Source organism: Eptesicus fuscus, chromosome 5 (assembly GCF_027574615.1).
Source record: "Eptesicus fuscus isolate TK198812 chromosome 5, DD_ASM_mEF_20220401, whole genome shotgun sequence".
NCBI classification, from domain to species: domain Eukaryota; kingdom Metazoa; phylum Chordata; class Mammalia; order Chiroptera; family Vespertilionidae; genus Eptesicus; species Eptesicus fuscus.
Genome location: NC_072477.1, coordinates 64,673,110 through 64,698,906, shown reverse-complemented (window position 1 = coordinate 64,698,906; position 25,797 = coordinate 64,673,110). Strand labels below are relative to the sequence as shown.

General features: G+C 41.7%; 2 protein-coding genes across 4 annotated transcripts; one reads left to right on the top strand and one right to left on the bottom strand.

The window, feature by feature from the left end:
• Positions 1 to 603: 603 nt before the first annotated feature.
• Positions 604 to 7,083, bottom strand: LRRC57 (leucine rich repeat containing 57). 2 transcript variants are annotated; one of them, XM_054716314.1, is made up of 6 exons: positions 7,004 to 7,083; positions 6,668 to 6,773; positions 6,423 to 6,561; positions 5,658 to 5,926; positions 2,755 to 2,940; positions 604 to 2,291 (listed from the first exon to the last, which is right to left on the bottom strand). In XM_054716314.1, the coding sequence occupies exons 2-6, from the start codon at positions 6,749 to 6,751 to the stop codon at positions 2,250 to 2,252; spliced, it is 720 nt and encodes a 239-aa protein (XP_054572289.1). In that variant the 5' UTR covers positions 6,752 to 6,773; positions 7,004 to 7,083; the 3' UTR covers positions 604 to 2,249. The 2 variants fall into 2 exon arrangements, with proteins under 2 accessions (XP_054572289.1, XP_028003364.1); XM_028147563.2 differs by lacking the exon at positions 7,004 to 7,083 and adding an exon at positions 6,865 to 6,966.
• On the top strand, positions 7,048 to 25,797 carry HAUS2 (HAUS augmin like complex subunit 2). 2 transcript variants are annotated; one of them, XM_054716315.1, is made up of 6 exons: positions 7,048 to 7,259; positions 17,633 to 17,725; positions 18,084 to 18,153; positions 19,933 to 20,065; positions 20,572 to 20,680; positions 21,046 to 21,258. In XM_054716315.1, exons 1-6 carry the CDS (start codon positions 7,167 to 7,169, stop codon positions 21,136 to 21,138), a joined length of 591 nt encoding a protein of 196 aa, XP_054572290.1. In that variant the 5' UTR covers positions 7,048 to 7,166; the 3' UTR covers positions 21,139 to 21,258. The 2 variants fall into 2 exon arrangements, with proteins under 2 accessions (XP_054572290.1, XP_008141268.2); XM_008143046.3 differs by lacking the exon at positions 21,046 to 21,258 and adding an exon at positions 23,712 to 25,797 and having other exon boundaries at positions 7,051 to 7,259.

The following is a 25,797-nucleotide window of genomic DNA, read 5'->3' as shown; positions in this document are numbered from 1 at the left end:
AGATGGAGGAGCAATTAATTCAGCTTAGATTTAGAAAGGGGCTTAGGGAAAGAGCATGTTAATAAGAGAGGGCTTTTCTGACTGATCAACCAATGTACAAAGGCAGTTAAAGGACAGAGACATTGCACTATGGATGTAAAGAGCAGAATAACCTGGTATGACTAGGCAGGCGAATGAGAGTGAAGAAAGGATATCTGGAAATAAGGTTGGGTCCAAGTCGTGAAAGGTAGTAGTCATTGATTCTCATAGGGTTGGGTTTTTTGTTTTTTTTAATATTTTTTTTATTGATTTCAGAGAGGGAGGGAGAGATAGAAACATAAGTAATGAGAGAGAATCATTGATCGGCTGCTTCCTACACACCCCACACTGGGGATTGAGCCCGCAACCTGGGCATGTGCCCTGCCCAGGAACCGAACCATGACCTCCTGGTTCATAGGTTGACACTCAACCATTGAGCCACACCAGCTGGATGAGTTGGAGATTTTTTAAAACTCCAATTAGTAATTAAATGGCTGGGGACATTTAAGTTTAATTTATAAGTTCTGATTTATTAGATGATAAGTACTGATAAAATAGAGAAATGTTAATTGTTTAATTGATCAATAAGATTAAGCATTAAAGTTTATTTTTTGAATAAAACTCAAGAATGATAAACTATTCCTCCCCAAATTGAGAAACAGAAAATAACATGGGAAAAAGAAAACCCAGACCAGACTGAAGGTCAGAGAAACTTCCTCATATAGATTAAATACTAGACTCCTATGATCTCTTGACATAAAGATAAAACTAGGTTCGTAAAACAAGAACTGTAAATATATTGTAAATAATAGCCCCTTGGACAAGACAAAACTTCAAAAAATGACAGAGTGGTAGCTTTATAAATATTCCTATCAGTAACAATTTGAAACCATCTAACTTTGTACCTTCAGTTTCTCTTAATAAACATGGTTCCACTACCACAAGATGTTTATCAGTCACATGAAGGCATTGCAGTACTTATGCAACCTCAACATGAAACATTTCTTCCTAGTCAGTTTATTTTCAAACAAAAGGCCATTTACAAGTTAGTTTTCCTGTCTTCTTTTTTTTTAATATACTTTATTGATTTTTACAGAGAGGAAGGGAGAGGGATAGAGAGCTAGAAACATCAATGAGAGAGAAACATTGATCAGCTGCCTCCTGCACACTCCCTACTGGGGATGTGCCCACAACCAAGGTACATGCCCTTGACCGGAATCGAACCTGGGACCCTTGAGTCCGCAGGCAGACGCTCTATCCACTGAGCCAAACTGGTTAGGGCTCCTGTCTTCTTTTAAAGGATGAACCTTCCTTCTAGCCAAAAAGTTCATTAAAAATTCTTTATTTAATATATTCTCTCATTCAGAGAATAAACTTGATAAACATAGGTTGTTTTAAAATACTATAGTTGCTTTTTGACAGGTAATTTGATTAGTAGAGTTATAAAATACAAAAAGGAGAAAAGGATTACCAGAAATAAGATTATTTCTAACAAAACTTCAGGAAAATCTTGATTATTAAAACCCTTGTATCTTACAAGTTTTGCATATATGGTTTTAGCTCTTCAGAGCCCTCTACCAGTAAGGCACCTACAATAGTAAAGAAGTTGCTACTGCAGCCTTGGGAACATCTTAGTGTTGTATTGAAGCTTCTCTGACAAGGTACACTTTTAATCAAGACAGTCACACATTTATGTACATCCTAAATTCCAAGTATAAATACTATAATTGAACTGATGGACTGGAACAAAACACAGATCCTTAGATTAACCATAGCAGCCTCTCAACAAGTTATTTCAATATCATAAAAATGGGAAATGTTAACACAGAAGTGGGATGGCAGCTGATTTTATGAAAGCTCACTCATTGCAACTACACATGAAATTTCAAGCTGTGGCGTGGAGCTATTCTATTACCAGGCAGCATCCCTTCACTGTATAAATAGCAACTAGCTATTGGTTTCTTAAAACCAAACTAATGATGATTTGAAGATCAACATTGTCCATTTCCCTATTCATGACTCAAAACGGAGAATTCTTCCTGTCTGTTGATTCCTTTTAGCTTATTTAAGGTAAACTCTGGAAAGGAAAGAGATCAAATGCAATATAATCTCCTGGAGTATCAGCTCCTTACTGCAGACATCCTTGACAGCAACAGGAGCCTTTGCTTCAGCCAGATTGCAGCAGGTTCCAAATCAACGTCCTATAAGGATTCCCATGCTTGTGGAGAACATCAAGCAAACTTCTTCTTGGTGGCTGTGAACCTCTCCATGTACTAAAAGTCATGAAAGAAAAAAATATATATGTGGTGGTTTGGCATGAGCAAATACCTTTTTCATATGATTTCCCCCCCCCCCCCCCATTTAGGTTTTTATTGGATATGGTCCCTCATTTCCTACAAAATCTACCTATTCTAAATGCAAATCTAAAGCACATAGTTTTGGGGTCTTTTAAGCTTTTCTGATATTTTAATAGAAAACCTATCAAAAGACAAAGATGCTTTACAATACACCGTCTAGAGAAAAAGTCATCTTGGTAAAATACAAGAGTGTATACCAGTACATCTTGGTACGAGAATTTGGCTAACTCTTAGAACTCACCTCCAAAATGGGAAACAAATCCTGTTGACAAATAGGATTATCCATGCAGCCTGTGGCTATAAACATTCATGTGGGTTACCTTCACCATTCTCTTCTCTGGAGCAGTGACTAGAAATGCAAAAGTTTATGACTACATACCTTATCATAGCCTTCTAGTTCTCGAAGTTTCTTTATTTCAAAAAGGTTGCCTTCCACAGCAAGCAGACAGATCTGGGAATCACTGAGGATGCTCTGTGGAAGCATGCTGAGCTCAAGGCAGTTCTCTTCCAGGCGAAGAACTTTAAGGCGAGGACAGCAAGATATCTTTACTGAGATCTGAGATATCTATTTAACAACAAAAAAAGAATAACAGGAAAAAGTATAAGCACTGTAATGGTTATTTTTTGTTTTAAATTAAAACACTTACTTGACAATTTGTCCTAGTTCTCTTTTTATCACCTCCATTTTCTTACTACCTACTCATTCCAGAAGCCTCTGTCATGTAGCATCTGTTACTACTCCTCCACTTTTTTGAGAGGTGGGGAAGGAGGACTTGCTTTTTGAACCAGTGGCTTTTTGGAAATAAAATTTTCTGATAATAAAAGCACTACTTATTATAGAAAACCTGAGAGTCAAGTTTTTGAATTTAAAGATAAGAACTGCAATCTACCAGCAATAAACATTTTGGTACATTCACTGCCAATCTTTTATGTGTATATAAATGTTTGATTGTACTATCTATCCCTTCCTTGAAACTCCCTACTATATCTAAGTCCTGAGTTTTTCTTTCTAACTTTTGAATTATTCCTCATTTTTGGCTTCCTTTCTTGTTCCTATGGACATTTTTCAAGCAGTAGCCTCTAATACTTAATATTTGGTCGTCTGTCTAAACTTTCTTTTAGAAAGCTCATCCATTCATTCTTAAAGCCATCATTTCTTTTAAGAATTCAAAATCTGTATGTACATTCAAACCTCTCACCTCTATTCCACTCCTATGTCTCCCAATTTTTAGTACATTTCCATTTGCACCATCATAATCAAATCAGCATGTCTATTCTCAACAGCACCACTTTTTTTTAGGCCCTCAAATTCAGTAACAAGAAAGTATCTTTAATTCATTCACCTCTTTGCCCATTAAATACTCCAAGTCACCAAATAATATTTACTCCACCTGGTATCATCTCAGACTATCACCTGGGAACTTCTTAGAAGTGCAAACTCTCAAACCCCACCCCAGACCTACTGAATCAGAAATATTGAGGGGTCCAGTGATCTCTTTTAACAAGCTCTCCTGATTATTCTGAGGCACATTAACATCTGAGATCCACTGGTAAAGGCATCAGCATAGGTGAATGTGGAATGAGTGCTCAATTAATACTTGTTGCTTAACAATTTTTTTCAAGGCCCCCCCCCCAAAAAAAATAGTCAATTTTTCCAAAAAGCTCAAGAACATTCAAGAATATTCATTTAAAGCCCTAGCTCGTTTGGCTCAGTAGAGAGAGTGTCGGCCTGCGGACTGAAGGGTCCCAGGTTCAATTCCAGTCAAGGGCACATGCCCGGGTTGTGAGCTCGATCCCCAGTGTGGGGTATGCAGGAGGCAGCCGATCAATGATTCTTATCATTGATGTTTCTTTCTCTCCCTCTCCCTTCCTCTCTGAAATAAAAAATATATTTTAAAAAAAGTATTCATTTAAGGAAAAGAGGAGGCTAATATCTTCAAAGACATACTGAATTTCATAAATAATTTAAGACCACTACAATCTAGGATAATTTTATCCCAATAAAACTTTATGCAATGATTGGAATGTTCTGTATCTGTGCTATCCAATATGGTAGCTAGTGTCACACATGGTTTTTGAACACTTCAAATACGGCTTGTGGCAACTGAGGAACTGAATTTTTAATTCAAATGAATTTTAATAGCCACATGTGGCTAATGGTTACTGTATTGGACTGTAGATCTAGAGGCACAGACACTAGAAAAACTAAAGGCCACCTACCTCACTATGTTTAATGTTTCATCATCTGTGTCTTATGTCTAAACCAAAGATTGTTTCTCCAGTTATACATAATAACCAAAGAGCTTCCAAAGTAATGGAAACAATTTCAAATATTATAATCAAAGCTGTCCAACAATGAAATGAGCTATCTCCAGAATGCCTATTGCTGATGGTTTCTTAACAAAAGCAGAACACACATTGACAAAGATGTCCAAAAAAGGACAACAGATTACCTCTGATGTCTAACTCTGAGAACCTATGAGTGTAAGCCTCTTTTCCACTCTTTCTGACAGCTCCACACACACACACACACACACACACACACACACACACACACACACACTAGAGGTCTGATGCACAAAGATTCGTACAAGAATAGGCCTTCCTTCCCCTGGCTGCCAGCACCCAGGACCTGGGCCTTCGCTCTGGCCCGGCTGCCGCCACCTTTGTCACGTCAATTTGCATATTCCCTCTTTATTGGCTGTGGGCACCGCCATCTTTTGTCATTAAGTGATGGTCAATTTGCATATTCTGTCTTTATTAGATGGGATATATATATATATACATATAATTGATTTCAGAGAGGAAGAGAGAGGGAGAGGGAGCGAGAGATAGAAACATCAATGATGAGAGAGAATCATTGATCAGCTGCCTCCAGCAATTGAGCCTGCAACTTGGGCATATGCCCTGACCGGGAATTGAACAGTGACCTCCTGGTTCATAGATCAACCCTCAACGACTGAGCCATGCAGGCTGGGCCTGACAGCTCCTTGTTAGATGACTGGAGACATGTTTGAAAAGGATCTGAAGAACTCTTCAAGATTTGTGAGACAGTAGTTTAACTTTTGAAGTTAGCACCCCGTTACCATCCCAACCTCTGTAAAATACACAACAAACACAACCAGTGTCTCAACTATCTCCACGGGACTTGGGCTTTGAAATTAGTCCAGCCCACAGAATATACTTCTCATCTCGCTTCTGATGCCCAGCTCCATGATTACAGTTTAAAGAAAAACAGGTTATTCAGGATATATATTAGAAAGGAACCCTTAAACTCTAGACCTGGTTCTGGTTGAGGTTCAGTTCGATGACCTGCAGCTCCCCCACTATGTCAGGTATGCTCCGAATCTGGTTCTTGGAGAGATCCACCACATCCAGGTGCTGTAGGTTACAAAGTTGGGGTGGTAGTGCTCGCAGCTGGTTCCCAGAGAGGCTCAGGGTCTTGAGGGCAGACAGTTGCCCAAAGGTAGACGGCAACTCTCTCAAGTGATTGTTGTTTAGGCTTAGCGTCTCTAGTTTTTTCAGATTGCATAACTCACCAGGAAGAACAGCTGGCAAAGACAAAAAACATAGAAACCTGAATCTGACACAGCTGAAAAACACCTTTGATGAAGTTTATAAAAACTACATGGCAGCCTGCTATGCCTCTTGTTAATATACACACAATTCCCACTTGTGCCATTTTTAAGTACTGCATTTTTGCCAACATAGTCTTCAGAAGGTGAGAGTGCCATCAAAATGCAAGAAAGCATGTATGTGTATATTTTGTACAGGAGCCTCCGCACAACCTGACTGCCATTTTGTGGGATTTGGAAGTCCTTCCACTTCCATTGCCCCGTCCAAATTTTCCCAGTACCAATCATTTTACCACCAGAGGAGGCTTGTAGATGTAATTACAAGAGATAGAAAACTTCAAGGGCTCTGACATTCTCCTGCGTCTTGAGAAGTCGGAACGGTTTCATATCAAAAATTAGCTCGTAAGAGAACACCACCCTCCTTAACAGCTGACCAGTAGTAGCAAAAGCCGCCCAGACGCAAAAGCCATACTCAGTTTGTTGTTGTTCAAGGAGAGGCTCTTCAGCAGCGTGAACTTCCCTATAATCATAGGCGGTAGGCTCTCGATCTTGTTGTTGGATAAGTCGATGGTCCTGAGATTGCTCGTCAGCTTCTGTAACTCTGAAGGGAACTGGAGAGAGGGGTTCACAGCGCGGAGAACCCCTCACGGATTAACGTCACCGGCCCCGCCACCCCTCTCCCGTTTAATTCCCAGGTCCGGTCCCTCCCAGTCTCACCTCGGTCAGCCCACGGTCCTTAAGCTGAAAGACACCAGTTTTCTGCGCGGTTTCCACATGAGCGCGGAGGGCACTGTTTCCCATCCTAGCGCCGCGGCTCCGGTCCCTGCGGGAAGGCAGTGCAGCTGTCACCGCGGGGTCCAGGCACGCAGCCACCCCTCCGGCCTCCCGGCTGCGTCTCCTGCCCTAGCCGGCACCTCCTGCAGAACTCCGAGTCTGGGCGGGGAAGGAAGGGAAGGACAGGCAGCCCGACCACCAGGCCCTGCCGCTGGAGCAGCCGCTCCCAGGCTAGACGCCGCTAGGAGCCTACGGAGGACCAGGGAGCCCCGGACTTGCTCTCCCCGGGCTCCGAAGACGACCCGGGAGGCGCCCAAGCCTGCGAGGCGCTTCCCGGGCTTCCGCCTGCGCGGAAACGCCCCGTGACGTCATCGAAGCGCGCGGCGCGTCGGGCGGGCGTTCCACTCATTCCCGGCGCCGCCTGGGGAGGTGCGTCTCCGGCATGGCTGCGGCCGACCCTTGGGACCCGGCGTCTGCGCCAAACCCTGCGGGGCTCCTGCTGGGCCATATCGTAGCGTCGGGGACAGTCACTCAGGTACGTGGGCGGCGATGGCGTCATTAAGGGGGTGCCCCCGGTGGCGACAGAAGGAGGCTGTGCGGCGGTCCCGGCTGAGGCTGTCCTAGGGGGGGCTCAGGTGGAGCCCGTTCCAGGCCGCAGCAGATTCCGTTCTGCTAAAGCGGGGTTCTGAGTAGGTGGTGACTCGAGGAGACGGGGTTTCGGGTGTCTGCAGGCGAGTTATCCCAGGTCTGTTCGTGGGAGATAATAAAGACCGGTTTTCCCGCCTTTTTTTTTTTTTTCCCCCCTCTTCAATCTAGTGCTACCATCTCTAGATTGTGTGAGTGGCGGGTTGGGAAACCGGCTAATGAAAGCACACGTTCCCTAACAAGTGAGGTATTGAAGCGTATTTGGGGCGGGAGGCGCTGAGAGCGCCAGGGGAGACGCGCATCTTAAAGGCCCCTCCAAAAAGTATTGGTGATCAAGACCTGAAAGACCTCGTGACCTGAATGGAGGAAGGGGTTAATTTTGAGAAGGAGAGACCGGAGAGATTAGCCCATGGGGTGGGCGGGGTGGGTTAGGTTGGGCCAGAAGAGCTTGTTCACAGGCCAAAGGGAAGAAGCCAATGGAGGGAGAAATGGAAGATGTGAGGGAATACTGGAACACACGTGGCAAAAGTGACACGGGGATCGGAATTGAGGGAAATAAAGGAAAATTTTAGATAATGAGGAAGTTGAGGAATATCACTCAGAAAGGAAACAGAAAAGTAGAAAGGTAAAATCACCTGCAGAGATGAGCAATATAAACATGATGAAAGATTTACGGAAAAGATACCACTCTTTATACTGAGAGCATTCTACTACCTTACAGTAGAAGAGAAGAAACTAAGGCCTAAGGAGACCGAGACATTTGCCCAAGGTCACTTACCTAGTGAAGCAGGATTAGGTACCAGAGTTCTCCCTTTCCTGACAGCATCTCTAAGATGACTTGTGATACATACTGCTGTGACACGATCTTGAAAGTTTAAACTTCTGTTGAAGAACTCTTCTAAATGACTTGAAGACCTAGTAACAGGAACTTATAGATTGTGTGGTGGGGGTACAAGGTGTAGTAATGAGTACATTGGGAAATAGGCAAAACATAACTACATGGCTCACCAGTTCTTACCTTCCTCGCTTCTCTCCTGTGTTTTCTTCCTTACCAAGTTGCCTAGTACTCTCACTTGTTACCAATTCTGTAACAAAGTCATTGAACAAACTCATACTATAAGACATTTGGGACTTATCCCTGTAGAGCTATTGACAGAAGATAATAAACACCTAAACTAAAGGACTAAGTCTCTGGTGAGAGAACTGATAGGTGAGCTGTTTGTTGGTGTAGTGCAGTGGTCGGCAAACTGCGGCTGGCGAGCCACATGCGGCTCTTTGGCCCCTTGAGTGTGGCTCTTCCACAAAATACCACGGCCTGGGCGAGTCTATTTTGAAGAAGTGGCGTTAGAAGAAGTTTAAGTTAAAAAATTTGGCTCTCAAAAGAAATTTCAATCGTTGTACTGTTGGTATTTGGCTCTGTTGACTAATGAGTTTGCCGACCACTAGTTGTTTGGGGGAGGAGCTTCCTAGTATCCTTCAAGTAACACTAATTAGACAGTTACCTGTTTTGCTTAGGTAAGTTCTGCTAATCCATAGCTCCATAAGACCATCTTACAGACTTACTGCAACTTTACATTGAAAACCCTGCTTTAATTAGAAGGGTTTAGCTTAGGTTCTTTCAAAATGATGCATTATATGATCCCTTTAAACAGTCCATTTCTTAAGTGCACATCATCATTCCATGTGCATTAAAAATTAAGAGTAGTGCTTAAAATTGTTGTGATACAATTCTTCTAGGAAACATAGCTGGTTGAGTTTTGGTCTATCCGTGGGAGAATGATTTAGTGAAAGAAAGGATTAACTGTCTGTAGAATAATATGGGGTATTTGCTTTCTTTTATGTTTTAGTGGCCTCACATTCTAGATCAAGCATGTCAAACTTGCGGCCCACAATGAATATTTTTGCGGCCCAGCCAATATAGCGGTATGTAAGAAACGGGTTTAATAAAAATTTCGTAACTTAATTTTTACACTATCCTGTTATACATAATTATTAATAATGAACTGCAACGTTCGATAATGACTGTTTACTATAGCTGTGTTGCATTCATTTCCCTTATGCACCTTACATGCAGGCCCACCATTTCTCTCCACTAATACTAGCAGGGAATATTTTAGCAGCCGATTGCCACGTCATTAGTCTTGGTCTAACTTGTTTGGTGTGTGCAACAGGAAATATTTTGCTTTCAGAGAACAAGAAAAATAGGTTTATTTGCATTACGCTTATTAATTTGTGCAGTTATTCAGTGTCTGGTCAATTACTGTTCAAGAAAAAATATTAATTTTTATTAAAATGTTCTATTATTTTATGTTAACGATTTCTCATTTATTTCAGCCCTTTGTATTCAGCATGTCTCTATCGAAATAAACCTACGTTTCTATGAAAATGGAAGCTTTTGTTTTTTTTGCGACCCACATAAACTTAAACCTTGTTTATTTGGCCCATGTTAGACTTTGAGTTTGACATGCTTGTTCTAGGTATTTTTCAGGCAAGTTTGAGTTAGTCATGGAATCTTGATTAAAGCTCCCTCTACTGGCAATGTATAAGATAAGGATCTGTATCTACAAAACACCTAGGATCTACTATTTTCTAATATATATATTTTAGGGCTTAGTCACAATCCTCAAATAGTTAGAATTTCTGTTTACTAGAGGAATTTGACTGCTCTTTAATTCCTATCTTTTTTTTTTTTTTTTTTTGGCTCTCCCTTTCTTGAAGATTCTTATTTTCCCTCTGGTTTCTATCACAAGTTCTTGGCTAAGCTCCATTACCCTGTTGTTGAACCCAACAGTTTACTAGTTTGCAAGTGAACAACTAGGATTAGTGTATACATATGGAGAGATAGAAAGACACCAGAGAGTGAGTAGGTTACAATGAGAAATGGAAGATATTTTATTTTTCATTTACTTTTACCTGAGAGAGAGCAGAAAAAAAAGAGGGTATGATGGAAATGTAGCGTATTAGATGGTTCTCATTTCAGCCCTGATGCACACTGACAGTGTGAAGTTGGACTAACACTTAACCTTCACAATTTTCAATCTTTGCCATCAGTAAAAGATCTTGTGTTACCTACCTCATTGAATGCTTAACTATCTGTTCAGTCACCTGAAGCAGGATCTTTGGAGTCAGTATTAACTTGACTTTATCCCTCATTACCCATATCAACTAGGACTTATCAATTCCATCTTCCCAGGGATTCATATCTCTGCCCAGTTTCCTTTTTAACTGCTATTAACCAATTCCACATTGTCATCTTCTCACCTGGAATGCTATAGCAGCCTCTTATCTAAATATCCAATCTTCATTCCTCCACTAGATTTGTTTGTTTGTTTCATATTGTTGGCTAGTTACCAGAATGCTTTATATTCTAACTAGAGGCCCAGTGCACGAAATTCTTGCACGGTGGGGGGGGGTGTCCCTGGGGAGGTGTGTCCCTTAGCCCAGCCTGCACCCTCTCCAATATGGGACCCCTCGAGGGATGTCCGACTGCCCGTTTAGGCCCGATCCCACCTAAACGGGCAGTCGGACATTCCTCTCACAATCCAGGACTGCTGGCTCTCAACTGCTCACTTGCCTGCCTTCCTGATTGCCCCTAACCACTTCTGCCTGCCAGCCTAACCACTCCCCTGACAGCCTGATTGCCCCTAACTGCCCTCCCTTGCAGGCCTGGTCACCCCTAACTGCCCTCGCCTGCAGGCCTGGTCACCCCCAACTGCCCTCCCCTGCAGGCCTGGTCACCCCAACTGCCCTCCCCTGCAGGCCTGGACCCCCCCTACTGCTCTTCCCTGCAGGCCTGGGTACCCCCAACTGCCCTTCCCTGTAGGCCCAGTCAACCCCAACTTCCCTCCTCTGCCAGCCTGATCACCTCTAACTGCCCTCCCCTGCAGGCTTGATCGCCCCCAACTGCCATCCCCTGCTGGCATGATCACCCACAACTGCCCTCCCCTGCTGGCCTGGTCACCCCTAACTGCCCTCCCCTGCAGGGTTGATCGCCTCCAACTGCCCTCCCTTGCAGGCCTGGTCCCTCTCAACTGTCCCCTTTGCAGGCCTGGTGCCTCCCAACTGCCCTCCCCTGCTGGCCATCTTGTGGTGGCCATCTTGTGTCCACATGGGGACAGGATCATCGACCACATAGAGGCAGCCATCTTGTGTGTTGGAGTGATGGTCAATTTGCATATTATTTTATTAGATAGGCTAGAGGCCTGGTGCATGGGTGGGGGCTGGCTGGTTTGCCCTGAAGGGTGTCCTGGATCAGGGTGGGGGTTCCCTTGGGGTATGGGGTGGCCTGGGCAAAGGGCCTGTGGTGGTTTGTAGGCCGACCATGCCCCCTGTCGACCCAAGCGGAGGCCCTGGGATCTGGGATTTATTTATCTTCTATAATTGAAACTTTGTAGCCTTAAGCAGAAGCCAGGGCAGGCCAGGGCTGGGGAAGCTTGGCTTCCTCCATCGCCGGGGGCAACTCAAGCCTCCTGCTCTCTCCAGCTCTGTGGCTGCCGCCATTTTTTTGGGATTTATTTATCTTCTATAATTGAAACTTTGTAGCCTTGAGTGGAGGCCTGCGCCCTCCAGGGTATGCGGAAAGCTTGGCTTCCTCCATTGCCAGAGAAACCCAAGCCTCCTGCTCACTCTGGCCAAAGCCATCTTGGTTGGGTTAATTTGCAGATTTGCTCCTGATTGGCTGGTGGCCGTGGCTTGTGGGTGTAGCGGAGTTATGGTTAATTTGTATATTACTCTTTTATTAGATAGGATAAAATGCATATAACAAAATTTGCCATTTTAACCATCTGAAAGTGTACAACTCAGTGGCATGAAGTACAGTCACAATGCTGTGAAACTAGTTTCAAAACTATTCTTTATCATTCCCCAGTGGAAATCCCATACTCATTAAGATGTCACTCCCCATTCTTTCTTCCCCCAATCCCATTAGTTTTATTTTTCATTAGAGGCCAGGTACACGAATTATGCATGGGTGGGGTCCGGCTGGCCCACCCCGATCGGGGCTGCCGGTGGTTGGCTGGTCAGCCCTGTCCCTGATAGGGGTAGGGGAGGCTGATCGAGGGTGGGGCTGGCCAGGGGGAGGAGCTGCAGGCAGTTGGCCAGCCCTGCCCCCTGGTTGAACTCCTGGTCGAACTCCCAGTAGAGTAGACAATTTGCATATTAGCCTTTTATTATAGGATTGCCAGTGCACATCATATGTACTGGCCAGTCGATCGGACAGTCAGTCACTTATCCTTTTATATATAGACTAGAGGCCCAGTGCATGATTAAGTCATGCACGTGTAGGGTCCCCTAGGCCTAACCTGCCATCCAGGCCATATCCACTGCCCCGCAAAGCCTAGCACGCTCCACGGACACTGCTAGCAGCCTGCTCCCCGCTTTTGATGGCAGGGGGCTCCGCTGGTGCCGGAGCGGACACACAGCTCCCCCGCTTTTGATGGTCCGAGGAGGGACGTGGGCTCGCTGCCCCAGAGGCCCCTTCTGTGCTGCAGCACAGCCATGGCGCAGATGCTGAGCTCGCGCCACAGCTGGTGACGTGAGCTCAGCGTCCCACCGGCCCAATCGGCAACCCCGGCCACCCCGAGTCCTGCCCCTCCGTGCCTCCTGGCCAATCGTGGGCATAGCGAATGTACGGTCAATTTGCATATTTATCTATTATTAGGTAGGATACTACCCACATTTACATTTTTATGTGTCCTAAAAAAATGTGTATGCACTTTGAATGGTTATAAAGTCCGTTCATTTTCAAAATTTGAAAGAATCTATAGAAATGAGTAATTTTTTTTTTTTGTCAATGCCTGTTTTTAAACTGATGACCATTCTGGTCCAGGCACTGCTGATAATGCAAAGCAATAGAATTGCAAATATCAAGAATCATTTTGTTTGGTATTTGTGTGCCCTCGGTTCATCTACTGTTGCCAGTTTTATACCATAAACTTTATCTTTTATGTGTCTCCATAAAAAAAAAAAAAAGTCTAGTGGCACTTTAGGATAAATTTTCTTTGTTCAAAGCTTAGTCTGGTCTCACCCATTATTTCAAATCAGTTAAATCTGAAAAGGAGTGAAAATTGAGTTATCAGCTGTTAAAGTATGTATACATTTTTTTTGGACACTCTGTATGTCAAAACTGAAGATTAATTTGGAGATGTAGTTTCTTGCATAATCACAGAAGAACATACAGGGTGTCCCAAAGATATGAATACATAGTGTAACAGCTGATGGCTCAATTTTGAAAATGAAATGTATTTTAATAAACACTGCCTTTATAATTATTCAAAGTGTGTGTATATATTTTTTTGGGACACCCAATATATGTTAGAATACTTTTTCCTTTCCATTTGTCAGGAACTTATTAATGGCAGAGAACTCATTTTATTCTTTTTTTCTTTTATTTCAGAGAGGAACAGAGAGGGAGAGAGAGATAGAAACATCAATGATGACACAATCATTGATCGGCTGCCTTCTGCATACCCCATCCTGGGGATCGAGCCAGAAACCCAGGCATGTACCCTGCCTGGGAATCAAACTGTGACCTCCTGGTTCATAGGTCAACGCTCGACCATTGAGCCACACCAGCCAGGCTTTTTATTCATTCTTGAGTCTTCCATTTCCTATCTCAATAAATACCTTGATTTATTGATTATTACATTGATTGAGCGCATACTTCATAGCTTTTTTTTTTTTTAAAAAAAAATTTAATAAATCTTTATTGTTCAGATTATTACAGTTGTTCCTCTTTTTTCCTCCCATAGCTTCCCACCACCCAGTTCCCACCCCACCCTCTGCCCTTACATCCCCTGCACTGTCCTCATCCATAGGTGTATGAATTTTGTCCAGTCTCTTCCCACACCCCTACACTCCTTTCCCCCTGAGAATTGTCAGTCCACTCCCTTTCTATGCCCCTGATTCTATTATATTCACCAGTTTATTCTGTTCATCAGATTTTTTATTCACCTGATTTTTAGATTCACTGTTGATAGATATGTATTTGTTGTTCATAATTTTTATCTTTACCTTTTTCTTCTTCCTCTTCTTAAAGAATACCTTTCAGCATTTCATATAATACTGGTTTAGTGGTGATGAACTCCTTTAGCTTTTTCTTATCTGTGAAGCTCTTTAGCTGCCCTTCAATTCTGAATGATAGCTTTGCTGGGTAATCTTGGTTGTAGATTCTTGCTATTCATCACTTTGAATATTTCTTGCCACTCCCATCTGGCCTGCATAGTTTCTGTTGAGAAATCATCTGACAGTCATATGGGTGCTCCCTTGTAGGTAACTAACTGTTTTTCTCTTTTTTTTTTTTTTTTTTACTTTAATGAATCTTTATTGTTCTCAATTGATTACAATTGTTTCTCCTTTTTCCCCACATATCTCCCCACCACCCAGTTCCCACCCCCCTCTGCCCTTATCTCCCCCCCTCTCCCCCACTGTCCTTATCCATAGGTGTATGATTTTTGTCCAGTCTCTTCCCATACTCCCCACACAGACACCCCTTTCCCCCTGAGAATTATCAATCCACTCCCATTCTAGGCCTCTGATTCTATTAAGTTCACCAGTTTATTCTGTTCCTCAGATTTTTAATTCACTTGACTTTTAGATTCACTTGTTGATAGATATGTATTTGTTGTTCATAATTTTTATCTTTCTTCTTCTTTTTCCTCTTTTTAAAGAATACCTTTCAGCATTTCATATAATGCTGGTTTGGTGGTGATGAACTCCTTTAGCTTTTTCTTATCTGTGAAGCTCTTTATCTGCCCTTCAATTCTGAATGATAACTTTGCTGGGTAGAGTAGTCTTGGTTGTAGGTTCCTGCTATTCATCACTTTGAATATTTCTTGCCACTCCCGTCTGGCCTGCATGGTTTCTGTTGAGAAATTAGCAGATAATCGTATGGGAGCTCCCTTGTAGGTAACTAACTGTTTTTCTCTTGCTGCTTGTAAGATTCTCTCTTTGTCTTTTGCTCTTGGCATTTTAATTATGATGTGTCTTGGTGTGGTCCTCTTTGGATTCCTTTTGTTTGGGGTTCTGTGCGCTTCCTGGACTTGTAAGTCTATTTCTTTCATCAGGTGGGGGAAGTTTTCGTTCATTATTTCTTCAAATAGGTTTTCAGCATCGTGCTCTCTCTCTTCTTCTGGTACCCCCATAATTCTGATGTTGGTTCGCTTGAAGTTGTCCCAGAGGCTTCTTACACTATCTTCAACTTTCTGAATTCTCTTCTCTTCATGCTTCTCTGGAAGAGTGTCCTTGGCCTCTTTGTATTCCAAATCTTTGAGTTGATTCTTGCAATCCTCTAGTCTGCTTTTGGGTCTCTGTATAATATTTTTTATCTCAGTCAGTGTATGTTTAATTTCTAGTTGGCCCTCATGGAATTTATCGGCCTTTTCCATGAAATTCTTGAAAAACCTTATAACCGTGGTTTTGAACTCTATGTCCAGTCGCTTGTTCTCCTCCATTTCTTTGGTTTGTGATCTGTTTCCTTGCCTTCTCATTTTCGCTGCTTCCCTGAGTTGGTAGGGTAGCTTTGTGTACTAGGTGTCCTATTGGTTCAACGGGTCAGCCTCCCAGTTACTTGAGGTGGACACTCTTGGTGTACCCTTGTGTACTGTGTGTCCCCCAGCAGGAGCTACAGCAAGGGCTAGTTTTCTCCTCCTTTGCTTGGGCTGATTTGGAGCAGTCTGACTAGAGCTACAGTTAATTTGGTTGAGCTGTCACAGAACAGGCCATTTATATGCAAAAGCCGCTGTGTGGAGCCTGGGCGGGTTTGTAGAATGTGCGGGGCGGGGCCTCAGGGCTGGGCGGGGTCTCAGGGCGTCACTAGGCTGGGGCGTGGCCAATGGCGATGGCTGCCATCAGCCGTCTCTGCCTTTCCACGTTTCCAAGTCCCTGCGCCCCGAGCTCCAGCACAGTAAACAATGATTGCTGGGCGCACCTCTGCAAAAAAGTCACTCTCACTTTCCGACCCGATGGCCGAGAGTCCAGCTTCTCCCCGTAGGTGTCTGGGTCCCCCGAGTGTCCCCAGAAACTGGATTTCAGAGTGATCGGGAGCTTGTCTCCCTGCGGGTTGAAGAAAAACCACGCACCCAGCCGCCCGCTGCCGGCCCGATTCGCGTGCCTCCGTACCTCAGCTTTTCAGCGTTTGTGCTCCTTTCTCTTCTTAGCTGTAAATCTTCCACTCAGCCAGCTTTCCTGTGGTTCTGGGTGGTAGATGTTTTGTCTTTTAGTTGTATTTTTGAAATTGTATACTTCATAGCTTTTGCTATGAAGGGCCAGAGAGTAAATATTTGAGGATTTTCTTTCTATAGTTGAAACTAGGCTGTTTTAGTCTGAAAGTAGCCATAGATAATAATTAAATGAGAGAAGCTGAGTTCCAATAAAACTTTATTTCTGGACTCTAAAATTTTAGGTTATATGCCACAAAAGAATTTTTTTATTTATTTTCCCCCCAACAACTGAAAAATATAAAAACCATTCTTAGCTCATGGGCTGTACAAAAACAGGCAGTTGTCTGCATTTAGCTCATGGACTATAGTTTCCTAACCCCTGTCCTATATGATCTCTAAAGTTCTTTCCTCTGCTAACTTTCTAGAAAAGCAGAAGATACAGAAAATGATGGATGAAGCCAAGAGATGAACAACCTAATATTCTTATTCTGAGATAACCTGCAATTTAAGGAGGCAGTCTAACAGAATGAAAGGATAAAAAGGAGGAGGTAGTCTTTTTAGAAGAGTAATTATGCCTGTGCAAAACATTTCTTTACCTAAGAGAGCAAGAATGTGAAAAGAAATAGTATGAATGATTTTAGCTAATTGAGGTCATTTAATGAATCTGATAAATGATTCCATGGGGGCAGGAGTGGAGGGAATGTTTGATTTTAGCCCCAAGAAGGTCAGAGAGACTATGTCTTGGTCATTTGTATAGGAGTATTTCTCCAACAAACTCAGTCTTAAAATCTTCTGATAAACTATCAGTAATGCAAATCTGTTGTGCCTTGTATTTTAGGAAATAGTACAAAGTGATTAAGTCTTTTCTTATTTTTTAAATATTTGGGCAAATGATTTGTGATATGGAGGTTTTAAAAACAGGAAATAAACATTGTTACTGTTGTACTCTGTATTGCATTTTTCTGTTGTACTCTGTATTGCATTTTTTCAGGGGCAGTGATGGATGTAATATATGCTTATATTTTAGACCTATGGGCATGCTTTTCCAATGCACATAGAAACTTTTTGTGACATGCTGCTATTTCCTCTGTTTACTTTCCATTAGGAGATATTAGATATATCTAAGAAATCAACTCCTTGCTTTGTGAACTTCTCCAGGCTACAGCAGATCACAAATATTCAAGCTGAAATCAATCAGGTAAGTTATGTTGAACTTACTACTTCTAGTACAGGAAAACAAATCTTAATTGTTCCCAACAGCAATTCTCTTGCAATTAGAACAGTTTCTAGTACCTAACTGGGTAGGTGTTTACTTACGTAGTTTCCTGTTAATGAAATTGTAATAGTAACAGCAGTAGTTGGTAGTAGTAGCAGAAGCAGCAACAGGGCTTGCACACCGATGTGAAAAGCTTCAGTGAATCCCCTGGGCTCTCATAACAAATCCTTCTCCCTCCTCCCCTTAAATATTCCTGGTTAAAGTCTGTTTTTATCAGAGATTATCCTTTAATCAGGCTCCTTTCTGAGTGAGGTAAATATTATTTTTGTTCCTAATGCAGAAAAACCTGGAAATTGAACTTCTAAAACTAGAAAAAGATACAGCAGACATTGTTCATCCTTCTTTTTTGGGTAAGTGGTTTGGTTAAATGGGTGGGTAATTATTGGAATTTCAACTTTTTCTTGGATTACCTTAAATAAGCACCAGGCATTATGAGATACCATTATTTTTTCAGGTATTGCCCCAAGGCTAACAAAGTTTTCTATTTCTGTGTTCAAACAAAAGTCCTGTTGGCTTGCCTAGTGCAAATTTCATAAAAAGTGACCAAGGTGGGAGCTCCTCAAAATTAGGAGAACTTGAAAAACCAAGAAAAGGCTGAGAAACTTTTCAGATTAAAGGGGACTAAATGAACTTGACAGCTAAATCACAGTGTGTTCATAGATTGAATACTTGATTAGAAAACTTTGCTGTCAAGACATTATTGGGATACTTGGTGATATTTGAATATGGGCTGTATTAAATATTGATAGTATTGTGCCAATGTTAAATTTTCTGAATTTGATACTTGTAGTTATATAAGAGATGGGAAATATATGCTGACATTTTAGAGGTAAAAGGTCATGATATCTGCAACTTACTCTCAAATGGGTCAGCAAAAAATATATGTAAGGGTGTGGAGAGAAAGAGGAAAAAAGAGAGACTGTAGCCAAGTGTTATCAGTTTGTGAGTCCAGGTGAAATGTATATGGCAGTTCAATGAACTATTCTTGAAACGTTTCTCTAAGTTTGAAAGTTAAAAATTTAAGTCCCAGCTGGTTAGAGCAGTGGTCAGCAAACCACGGCTTGCGAGCCACATGCGGCTCTTTGGCCCCTTGAGTGTGGCTCTTCCACAAAATACCACATGCGGGCGCGCACGTACAGTGCGATTGAAACTTCGTGGCCCGTGCGCAGAAGTCGGTTTTCGGCTCTCAAAAGAAATTTCATTCGTTGTACTGTTGATATTTGGCTCTATTGACTGATGAGTTTGCCGACCACTGGGTTAGAGCATCAGCCTGAGGACTGAAGGGTCATAGGTTCTATTCCGGTCAAGAGCACATACCTCAGTTGCAGGCTGGATCCCCGACACTGGTTGGGGCAGGTGCAGGAGGCAACCAGTCCATGTGTCTCTCTCTCTGTCTCTCCCCCTCCCTCCCACTCTCTCTAAAAATCAATGGAAAACATACCCTCAGGTGAGGAATAACAAAAAATAAGATAAATAAATAAAAGTTTAAAAGAAGAGGCCATTAACTGAATTCTAGGGCAAATATTGAAATGATCAGAAATAGCTTACAAGACAAATATTTGTTTTTTAATGATTGTGTAGAGTATTAGAGGCAAAGATAGGAAAGGAGACATTATTTGAAGAATACGACTCTGGCTATAAAAACTGAACTAGAAGTAGAGTTGAAAAACACAGAATTTAGCAGTGGGTTTGGTTGTCAATAGGAAAAATAAGATAAAATGAAATTGATATTAGGAATAGCAAAGGGGAGATATTTAGGAGAGCAATGGTGAGATAATTTTGCCTGTATTAAACCAAAGCAAAGAAGAATTTATTAGTGATTTCAAAATGTACTTGTCCTGCTCTTGCCAGTGTGCTAAGTGGTTAGAGCACTAGCCCTCTCACCCAAGGGTTGCAGGTTCTATTCCTGGTCAAGGGCACATACCTGGGTTGCAGGCTTGATCCCCAGCACCAGTCGGGGAACATGCGGGAGGCAACCATTTGATGACTCTCGTTTTCTCTCCCTCCTCTCCTCCTTTCCATTCTCTCTAAAAATCAATGGGAAAAATATCCTCAAGTGAGGATTAACAACAACAACAATGTTTACTTGTCCTGTTCCTAACTATAATTACTGTTTCTGGTTTGTGTAGCTCAAAAGTGTCAAACTCTGCAAAGCATGAATAATCATTTGGAAGCAGTGCTAAAAGAGAAGAGGTCCCTCAGGCAAAGACTGTTGAAACCCATGTGCCAGGAAAACCTGCCTATTGAAGCAGTTTATCACAGGTTAGACTAAAAAGTAGACATTAGCAATTACACGTTTTCTGAAGGTAGTTTAAACTAGTAGTTTTTTCATAGCATAATTCATTGAGTAATATGTTAGTGATTGTATCTATTAACATTATTATTAATGCTAACACATTAAACCAGAAAGAAAATCCGTGGCTTTAAAAGTATAGCTATGGTGAAAAGAAAGGTATTCCTTATCAGAAGAACTGAATAATGATTTTAAAGCATCTTGCAAGTGCAAAGATTCAAAGTAGTTTTATTTGTAGGCTATTTCAGTGAAGTACATTTGTTCTTATTGTCTTCACTCATCACTGAGAATTAGTATTTTGAAATGGCTTTATCACTGATTTTTCCATGAATGCAGAAAGGATATAATTGACTCACTGGGTTTATTGTAATTATTTTATCTCATATTGAAAGTCCTAATTAAAAGGGAAAAAGGAGAACACAAAATAACTACACTAAAATAAAATAGTAATTGACTTTTTTTCTCCCTCTTTCAGATACATGGTACATTTGCTGGAGTTGGCAGTGACTTTTATTGAGAGATTAGAAACCCATCTTGAAACAATTAGAAATATTCCTCACTTAAACACAAATCTAAAGAAAATGGTGAGTATTAACAATAGCATTTAAGTACCTCATCAACTCCTTTCACACTACTTTTAGCTATTTTTTTTAATTGATTTCAGAGAGGAAGGGAGAGGGAAAGAGAGCTAGAAACATCAATGAGAAAGAATCATTGATCTGCTGCCTCCTGCATGCCCCCTACTGGGGATCAAACCATAACCCGGGCATGTGCCCTCATCAGAATTGAACCCGTGACTCTTCAGTCTACAGGCTGACGCTCTATCCACTGAGCCAAACCAGCTAGGGCACTTTTAGCTTTCTTTAGTTCTATTTTATACTAGAATCTCAAATGTCTGACCTACTTGTTTAACTTTTTTTTTTTTAATATATTTCTTTATTGATTTCAGAGAGTAAGGAAGAGGGAGAGAGAGATAAAAACATCAACGATGAAAGAGAATCATCGATCAGCTGCCTCCTGCACACCCCCCACCAGGGACTGAGCCTGCAACCTGGGCATGTGCCCTTGGCCAGAATGGAACCTGGAACCCTTCAGTCCACAGGGCACTGCTCTATCCACTGAGCCAAATCGGCTAGGGCTGTTTAACTTTTTTGATGGTTAATATGAGTGAATCCTATATAATAAAAGCCTAATATGCTAAGTGTCGGGTTGGCCGTTCAACCAATCAAAGCGTAGTATGTTAATGATATGCTAAGGCCGCTCAACTGCTCGCTATTATGTGCACTGACCACCAGGGGCAGACAGTTGACCAGTCGACCAGTCACTATGACGTACACCAGGGGGCAGACCCTCCGACCGGTATGTTAGCTTGCTGCCGGGGTCCAGCTGATCGGGACTGAGCGAGACTGGCCGGACACGCCCTGGAGCCCTCCTGCGGTCCCTCCCTGGCTGCCATCCTCCCGCGTTCCTCCCCAGCCCTGATGGTGCACCAGTGGGGTCCCTCAGCCTGGCCTGCACCCTTGCAATCTGGGACCCCTCGGGGGATGTCAGAGAGCCAGTTTTGGCCTGATCACACAGGCCAGGCTAAGGGACCCCACTAGTGCACAAATTCGTGCACTGGGCCTCTAGTTATTTTATAAAATCAAGATGCTATTTCTTTTTTTATATTATTTTTCTTTAATAGTCATTTTACATTCTTTTATTCCAGTATTTAATAAATATGTATTCTCTTCATTGTGCAAGGTATCATGAGATAAACAGGTCTGACTAATCCCTATCATCAAATTCTACTTCATAATATATTTGCACAATGAGTATAGCAAAGAATTATAAAGAAGATTAGAAGCCCGATACACGAAGATTCGTGCTAGAATGGGCTTTCCTTTCCCTGGCTGCTGACACCGCCTTTCCACTCCGGCCCAGCCCCTTTCCGCTCAGGCCCCGGAGCCACCTCTTTCCGTTCCGGGAGCTGCCTCTTTCCGCCCCGGCCCCACCTTCCCACGCTACCCAGAGGCCCTGAGAGACCAGGGGTGGGGCAGAATGCCTGCATTGTTGCCACCCCCTGTCACTCAGCGCCTGTGTATGCAAATTAACCGCCATCTTTGTTGGGTTAATTTGCATATCACTCCTGATTGGCTGGTGGCGTAGTGGAGGTATGGTCAATTTACATGTTTGTCTATTATTAGGTAAGATGCTTTCTATTAAGCACAGAAAAGGGTGGGATTGCTTCCACTTTAGGGAGATGGGGAGTAGGATAGGGGGTCGGAATACTTCAATAAAGTTTTATATAGGAGTTAGTAGTGAGCTGAATCTTGAGGAACCAGTGAGGCTTGGACATGCTTCAGAAAGAATAGTTCACCCAAAAGCAGCAGTGTGAGTAAAGACATGAAAATTAGAGAGCACAATGCCCTGGCTAGGTAGCTTGATTGGAACATTATCCCAATACTCCATGGTGTGGGCTCAATCCCCAGTTAGGGCACATAACAAGAAAGTCAACCAATGAATGCATAAGTGGAACAACGAATTGATATTTCTCTCTCTCTCTCTCTCTCTTCCTGTCTCCCTCTCTCTGAAAATCAGTAAATAAAAATTAAAAAAGGAAAGAAAATTAGAAGAGCACAGTAGCTTGAGGGAAGAGTGGTACTCCACTTTGGGTGATACTTAAAGGTACTGAGAGGGAAATTAACTCAGGGTTAGTTATGGCTTGCCTTGAAAACCAGACTGAGAAGTTTAGACTTGACTGTCTGAGTACTAGGGAACTATTGAATTTTTGATTTTTAGAGAAAGGCACAGAGGAGTGACTTGATCAGAACTGTACTTTAATAATGGAGGAAATATTAAATAGAGTGGACTGAACCTTGCCACTCAGTGTGGGCAGAGAACATCACTGTAAGCATCACCTGGAAGCTTGTTAGAAATGCAGAATTGCAGATTTCATTCACCTTATTATACCTTCACAATCTGAATCTACAGTTTAACAGGTTCCTCAGGTGATTCCTATGCACATTAAAGTTTGATAAACTGTGTGCAAGAGGACTAGGCAAAGCAACCAAAGGCAAAGAAACTTGGAGAATAAATACAGTTATTCAGACAAAAGATTTAAAGCTGAGGAATACAAAGGATTGTGTAGATTTTTATATTTTGAAGGTCTAATTTCTAGAATTTGGCTACTTTTTGGAACACATCCAAGGTAATGAAATTTCTATCCTTGCTGACTTGAGGGTGAGTAGGAGCAAAAAATTAAAGAAGTTAATGGGTTTGTTTTTTTGTAATGTCTTGCTTAGATAGTAAATGTTCAGTCATTGTTGAATTGCAGTTAAATTGAGATCGAATGTATATCCAGATGGAGTTTTCCAACAGACTGAAATGTGGGACTGAATTTTAGGAAGGAAATTAGGTTTGACAGTGTAGATTGAAGGTCATCTGCATAGAGGTGATAATTGAAGACAGGAGAGGTGACTTGAAGAAAAAGCGTGTCTATGAGAAGTGGGAGAGCACAGTTTTAAGGCGCCTTTGTATTCAGGGGCTGAAATCATAACCATTTGTGATAGAGTAGTGATATATTATGACAGGCATAATTTCTCTCTTATTTTCCCCTTCTTTCATGTGTTACAGAGCAAGGCTTTAGCCAAGATGGATATTTTGGTCACTGAGACAGAAGAACTGGCAGAGAATATACTCAAGTGGCGAGAACAACAAAAGGAAATTTCTTCTTGTATCCCAAAAATATTAGCTGAAGAAAATTATCTTCACAAATATATTATAACACCATAACGCCTTCTTTATCTTTACTTCTAACGTTCATGTCCAAGCTGTCAAATGATACAACTGATTCAATTAAGCAAAAATGATTTCTTTTTGCTTAATTGTATGTAGTCGTGTGAAGTCCATTTCTAGTCAGTGATAACATGGGTATTTATAGGCTTTACTGCTAGCAATACTGAAAGAGCCCTCTCTATGTCAGAGTACTAAAATTCCAAGTTCATTAAGACCAAACTAAATTTTCCTTTGTAAAATAAAAATAAAAAAAAGACCAAACTAAATTTTCCTTTGTGTGTATAATATGTATACACACATATATATTATTATTTTTTTTTATTTATTTATTTATTTATTTTGGTTAATCCTCACCTGAGCATATTTTTCCATTGATTTTTAGTGAGAGTAGAAGGGAGGAGGAGAGACAGAAACATGGATGTGAGAGAAACACATCTATTGGTTGCCTCCTATACATGCCTTAACCAGGGCCGGGGATCAAGCCTGCAACTGAGGTATGTGCCCTGGACCAGAATTGAACCCAGGATCCTTTAATCTGCTGGCCAATGCTCTATCTACTTTGCCAAACTGGCTAGGGCTCTTTTATATATTTTCATTCCACTTTTGAATAAAACTTATGAAGATCAAGTATAACTGTGACAGTTTATTAACATGAGCATATTATCCAGATCTCAGGCAGACTCTATATGTCTTTTTTAAATTCTTGTTTCTGAATTAGAGGAGTCTTGAATCTAAATATATGTTGATTATTCCTATGAGATTGTCACTAAGTGTGCAAAAAATAGTAACATACTATCTTTTGTAAGGCTTGCCTGCAAGGTGGGTCCTTTGCTGGTATCTGGGAACTTAAATTTCAAGAGGTTTCCCTCCACTCTCAATAATAATAGTTGTTTTCTGTGATTAATCTATTTGTACAGTGTGGTTTGTGCTGAACACCTGCTTTCCTTCTGGAAGTCTAAAATTTTGGTACATGCTAGGCAGAAGGTACTTATGTGACTAGCCTTCAGAAATAACTGAGCCTGGCATCTCTTTCATAGTAGACATTCCACAGTGTCACAGCTCAGGTGCTGAAGGAATTAAGCACATCCTATGTAACTTCTACTGGCAGAGGACTCTGGAAGCTATCTGTGCCTGGTTTACCCAGGCTTTGTCCCGTATACCTTTTCCCTTTGCTCTTTTGATTTTATGTTTTTACTGTAATAAATCATAGCCATGAAAACAGTGATATGCTGAGTCCTGTGAATCCTCCAAGCATATCATCAAACTCTGACACATTGAGCAATTCCTGAGGGTGTTCACTGACAGCCTTAGAAAGAGGCAAAGAAAAAGGCACATTATGGTAGATCTTTTAGAGGTTTACATTACGAGGTACTCAGATATTTTACCTATCTGAGATTATTGTGCATATAAAAGGAAGTGGTATACTAAGATTTACTAATACTAAGCCTCAGGATGTATCCATTTGTGTCAATACTGTAACTATTCCTGGCTTATTTTTAGATGTGGGGTTCTCTTTTGCTTTAAGAATGTGTGCATCAGTCCTGGCTGGTGTGGTGCAGTGGGTTGGGCATCATCCCACACACCAAAAAGTTGCCAGTTGATTCCTCGTCTACTTACACTGGGTCGTTATTTTTATACTGTTACATTCTCTGTATTACGGGGGTTGACCAATCCTTATATTCATCATACTCATCACAGTGGATGAATAAAGTAGTTGTTCATAAGGAAACATTGCCAAAATATATCCTGCTAAAACAACCAGGGATCTTTTGAAGCCTACTTTCCTGACTTTTGCAAATGGGATATAAAACAGTGGTCATAACATGTTAAACATCGTCTAGCACATAAGTAAAACTTTCAGTTGTATTTCATCAGAAATCTGTTCAAGTCTGCTTTTTATAATAATAAAATAAACTTTTGCATA

What these genes read in the sequence shown, in the direction of transcription:
- LRRC57 (XM_054716314.1), bottom strand. Translation starts at nt 6,751, where the DNA reads ATGGGAAACAGTGCCCTCCGCGCTCATGTGGAAACCGCGCAGAAAACT. An exon ending in TGAACCTCAACCAGAACCAG is followed by an intron (nt 2,941 to 5,657) that starts GTCTAGAGTTTA and finishes GTTGTTAAATAG; the next exon opens with ATATCTCAGATCTCAGTAAA. An exon ending in AACTAGAAGGCTATGATAAG is followed by an intron (nt 2,292 to 2,754) that starts GTATGTAGTCAT and finishes CATGACTTTTAG; the next exon opens with TACATGGAGAGGTTCACAGC.
- HAUS2 (XM_008143046.3), top strand. Translation starts at nt 7,167, where the DNA reads ATGGCTGCGGCCGACCCTTGGGACCCGGCGTCTGCGCCAAACCCTGCG. An exon ending in TTCAAGCTGAAATCAATCAG is followed by an intron (nt 17,726 to 18,083) that starts GTAAGTTATGTT and finishes TTCCTAATGCAG; the next exon opens with AAAAACCTGGAAATTGAACT. An exon ending in TGTTCATCCTTCTTTTTTGG is followed by an intron (nt 18,154 to 19,932) that starts GTAAGTGGTTTG and finishes TGGTTTGTGTAG; the next exon opens with CTCAAAAGTGTCAAACTCTG.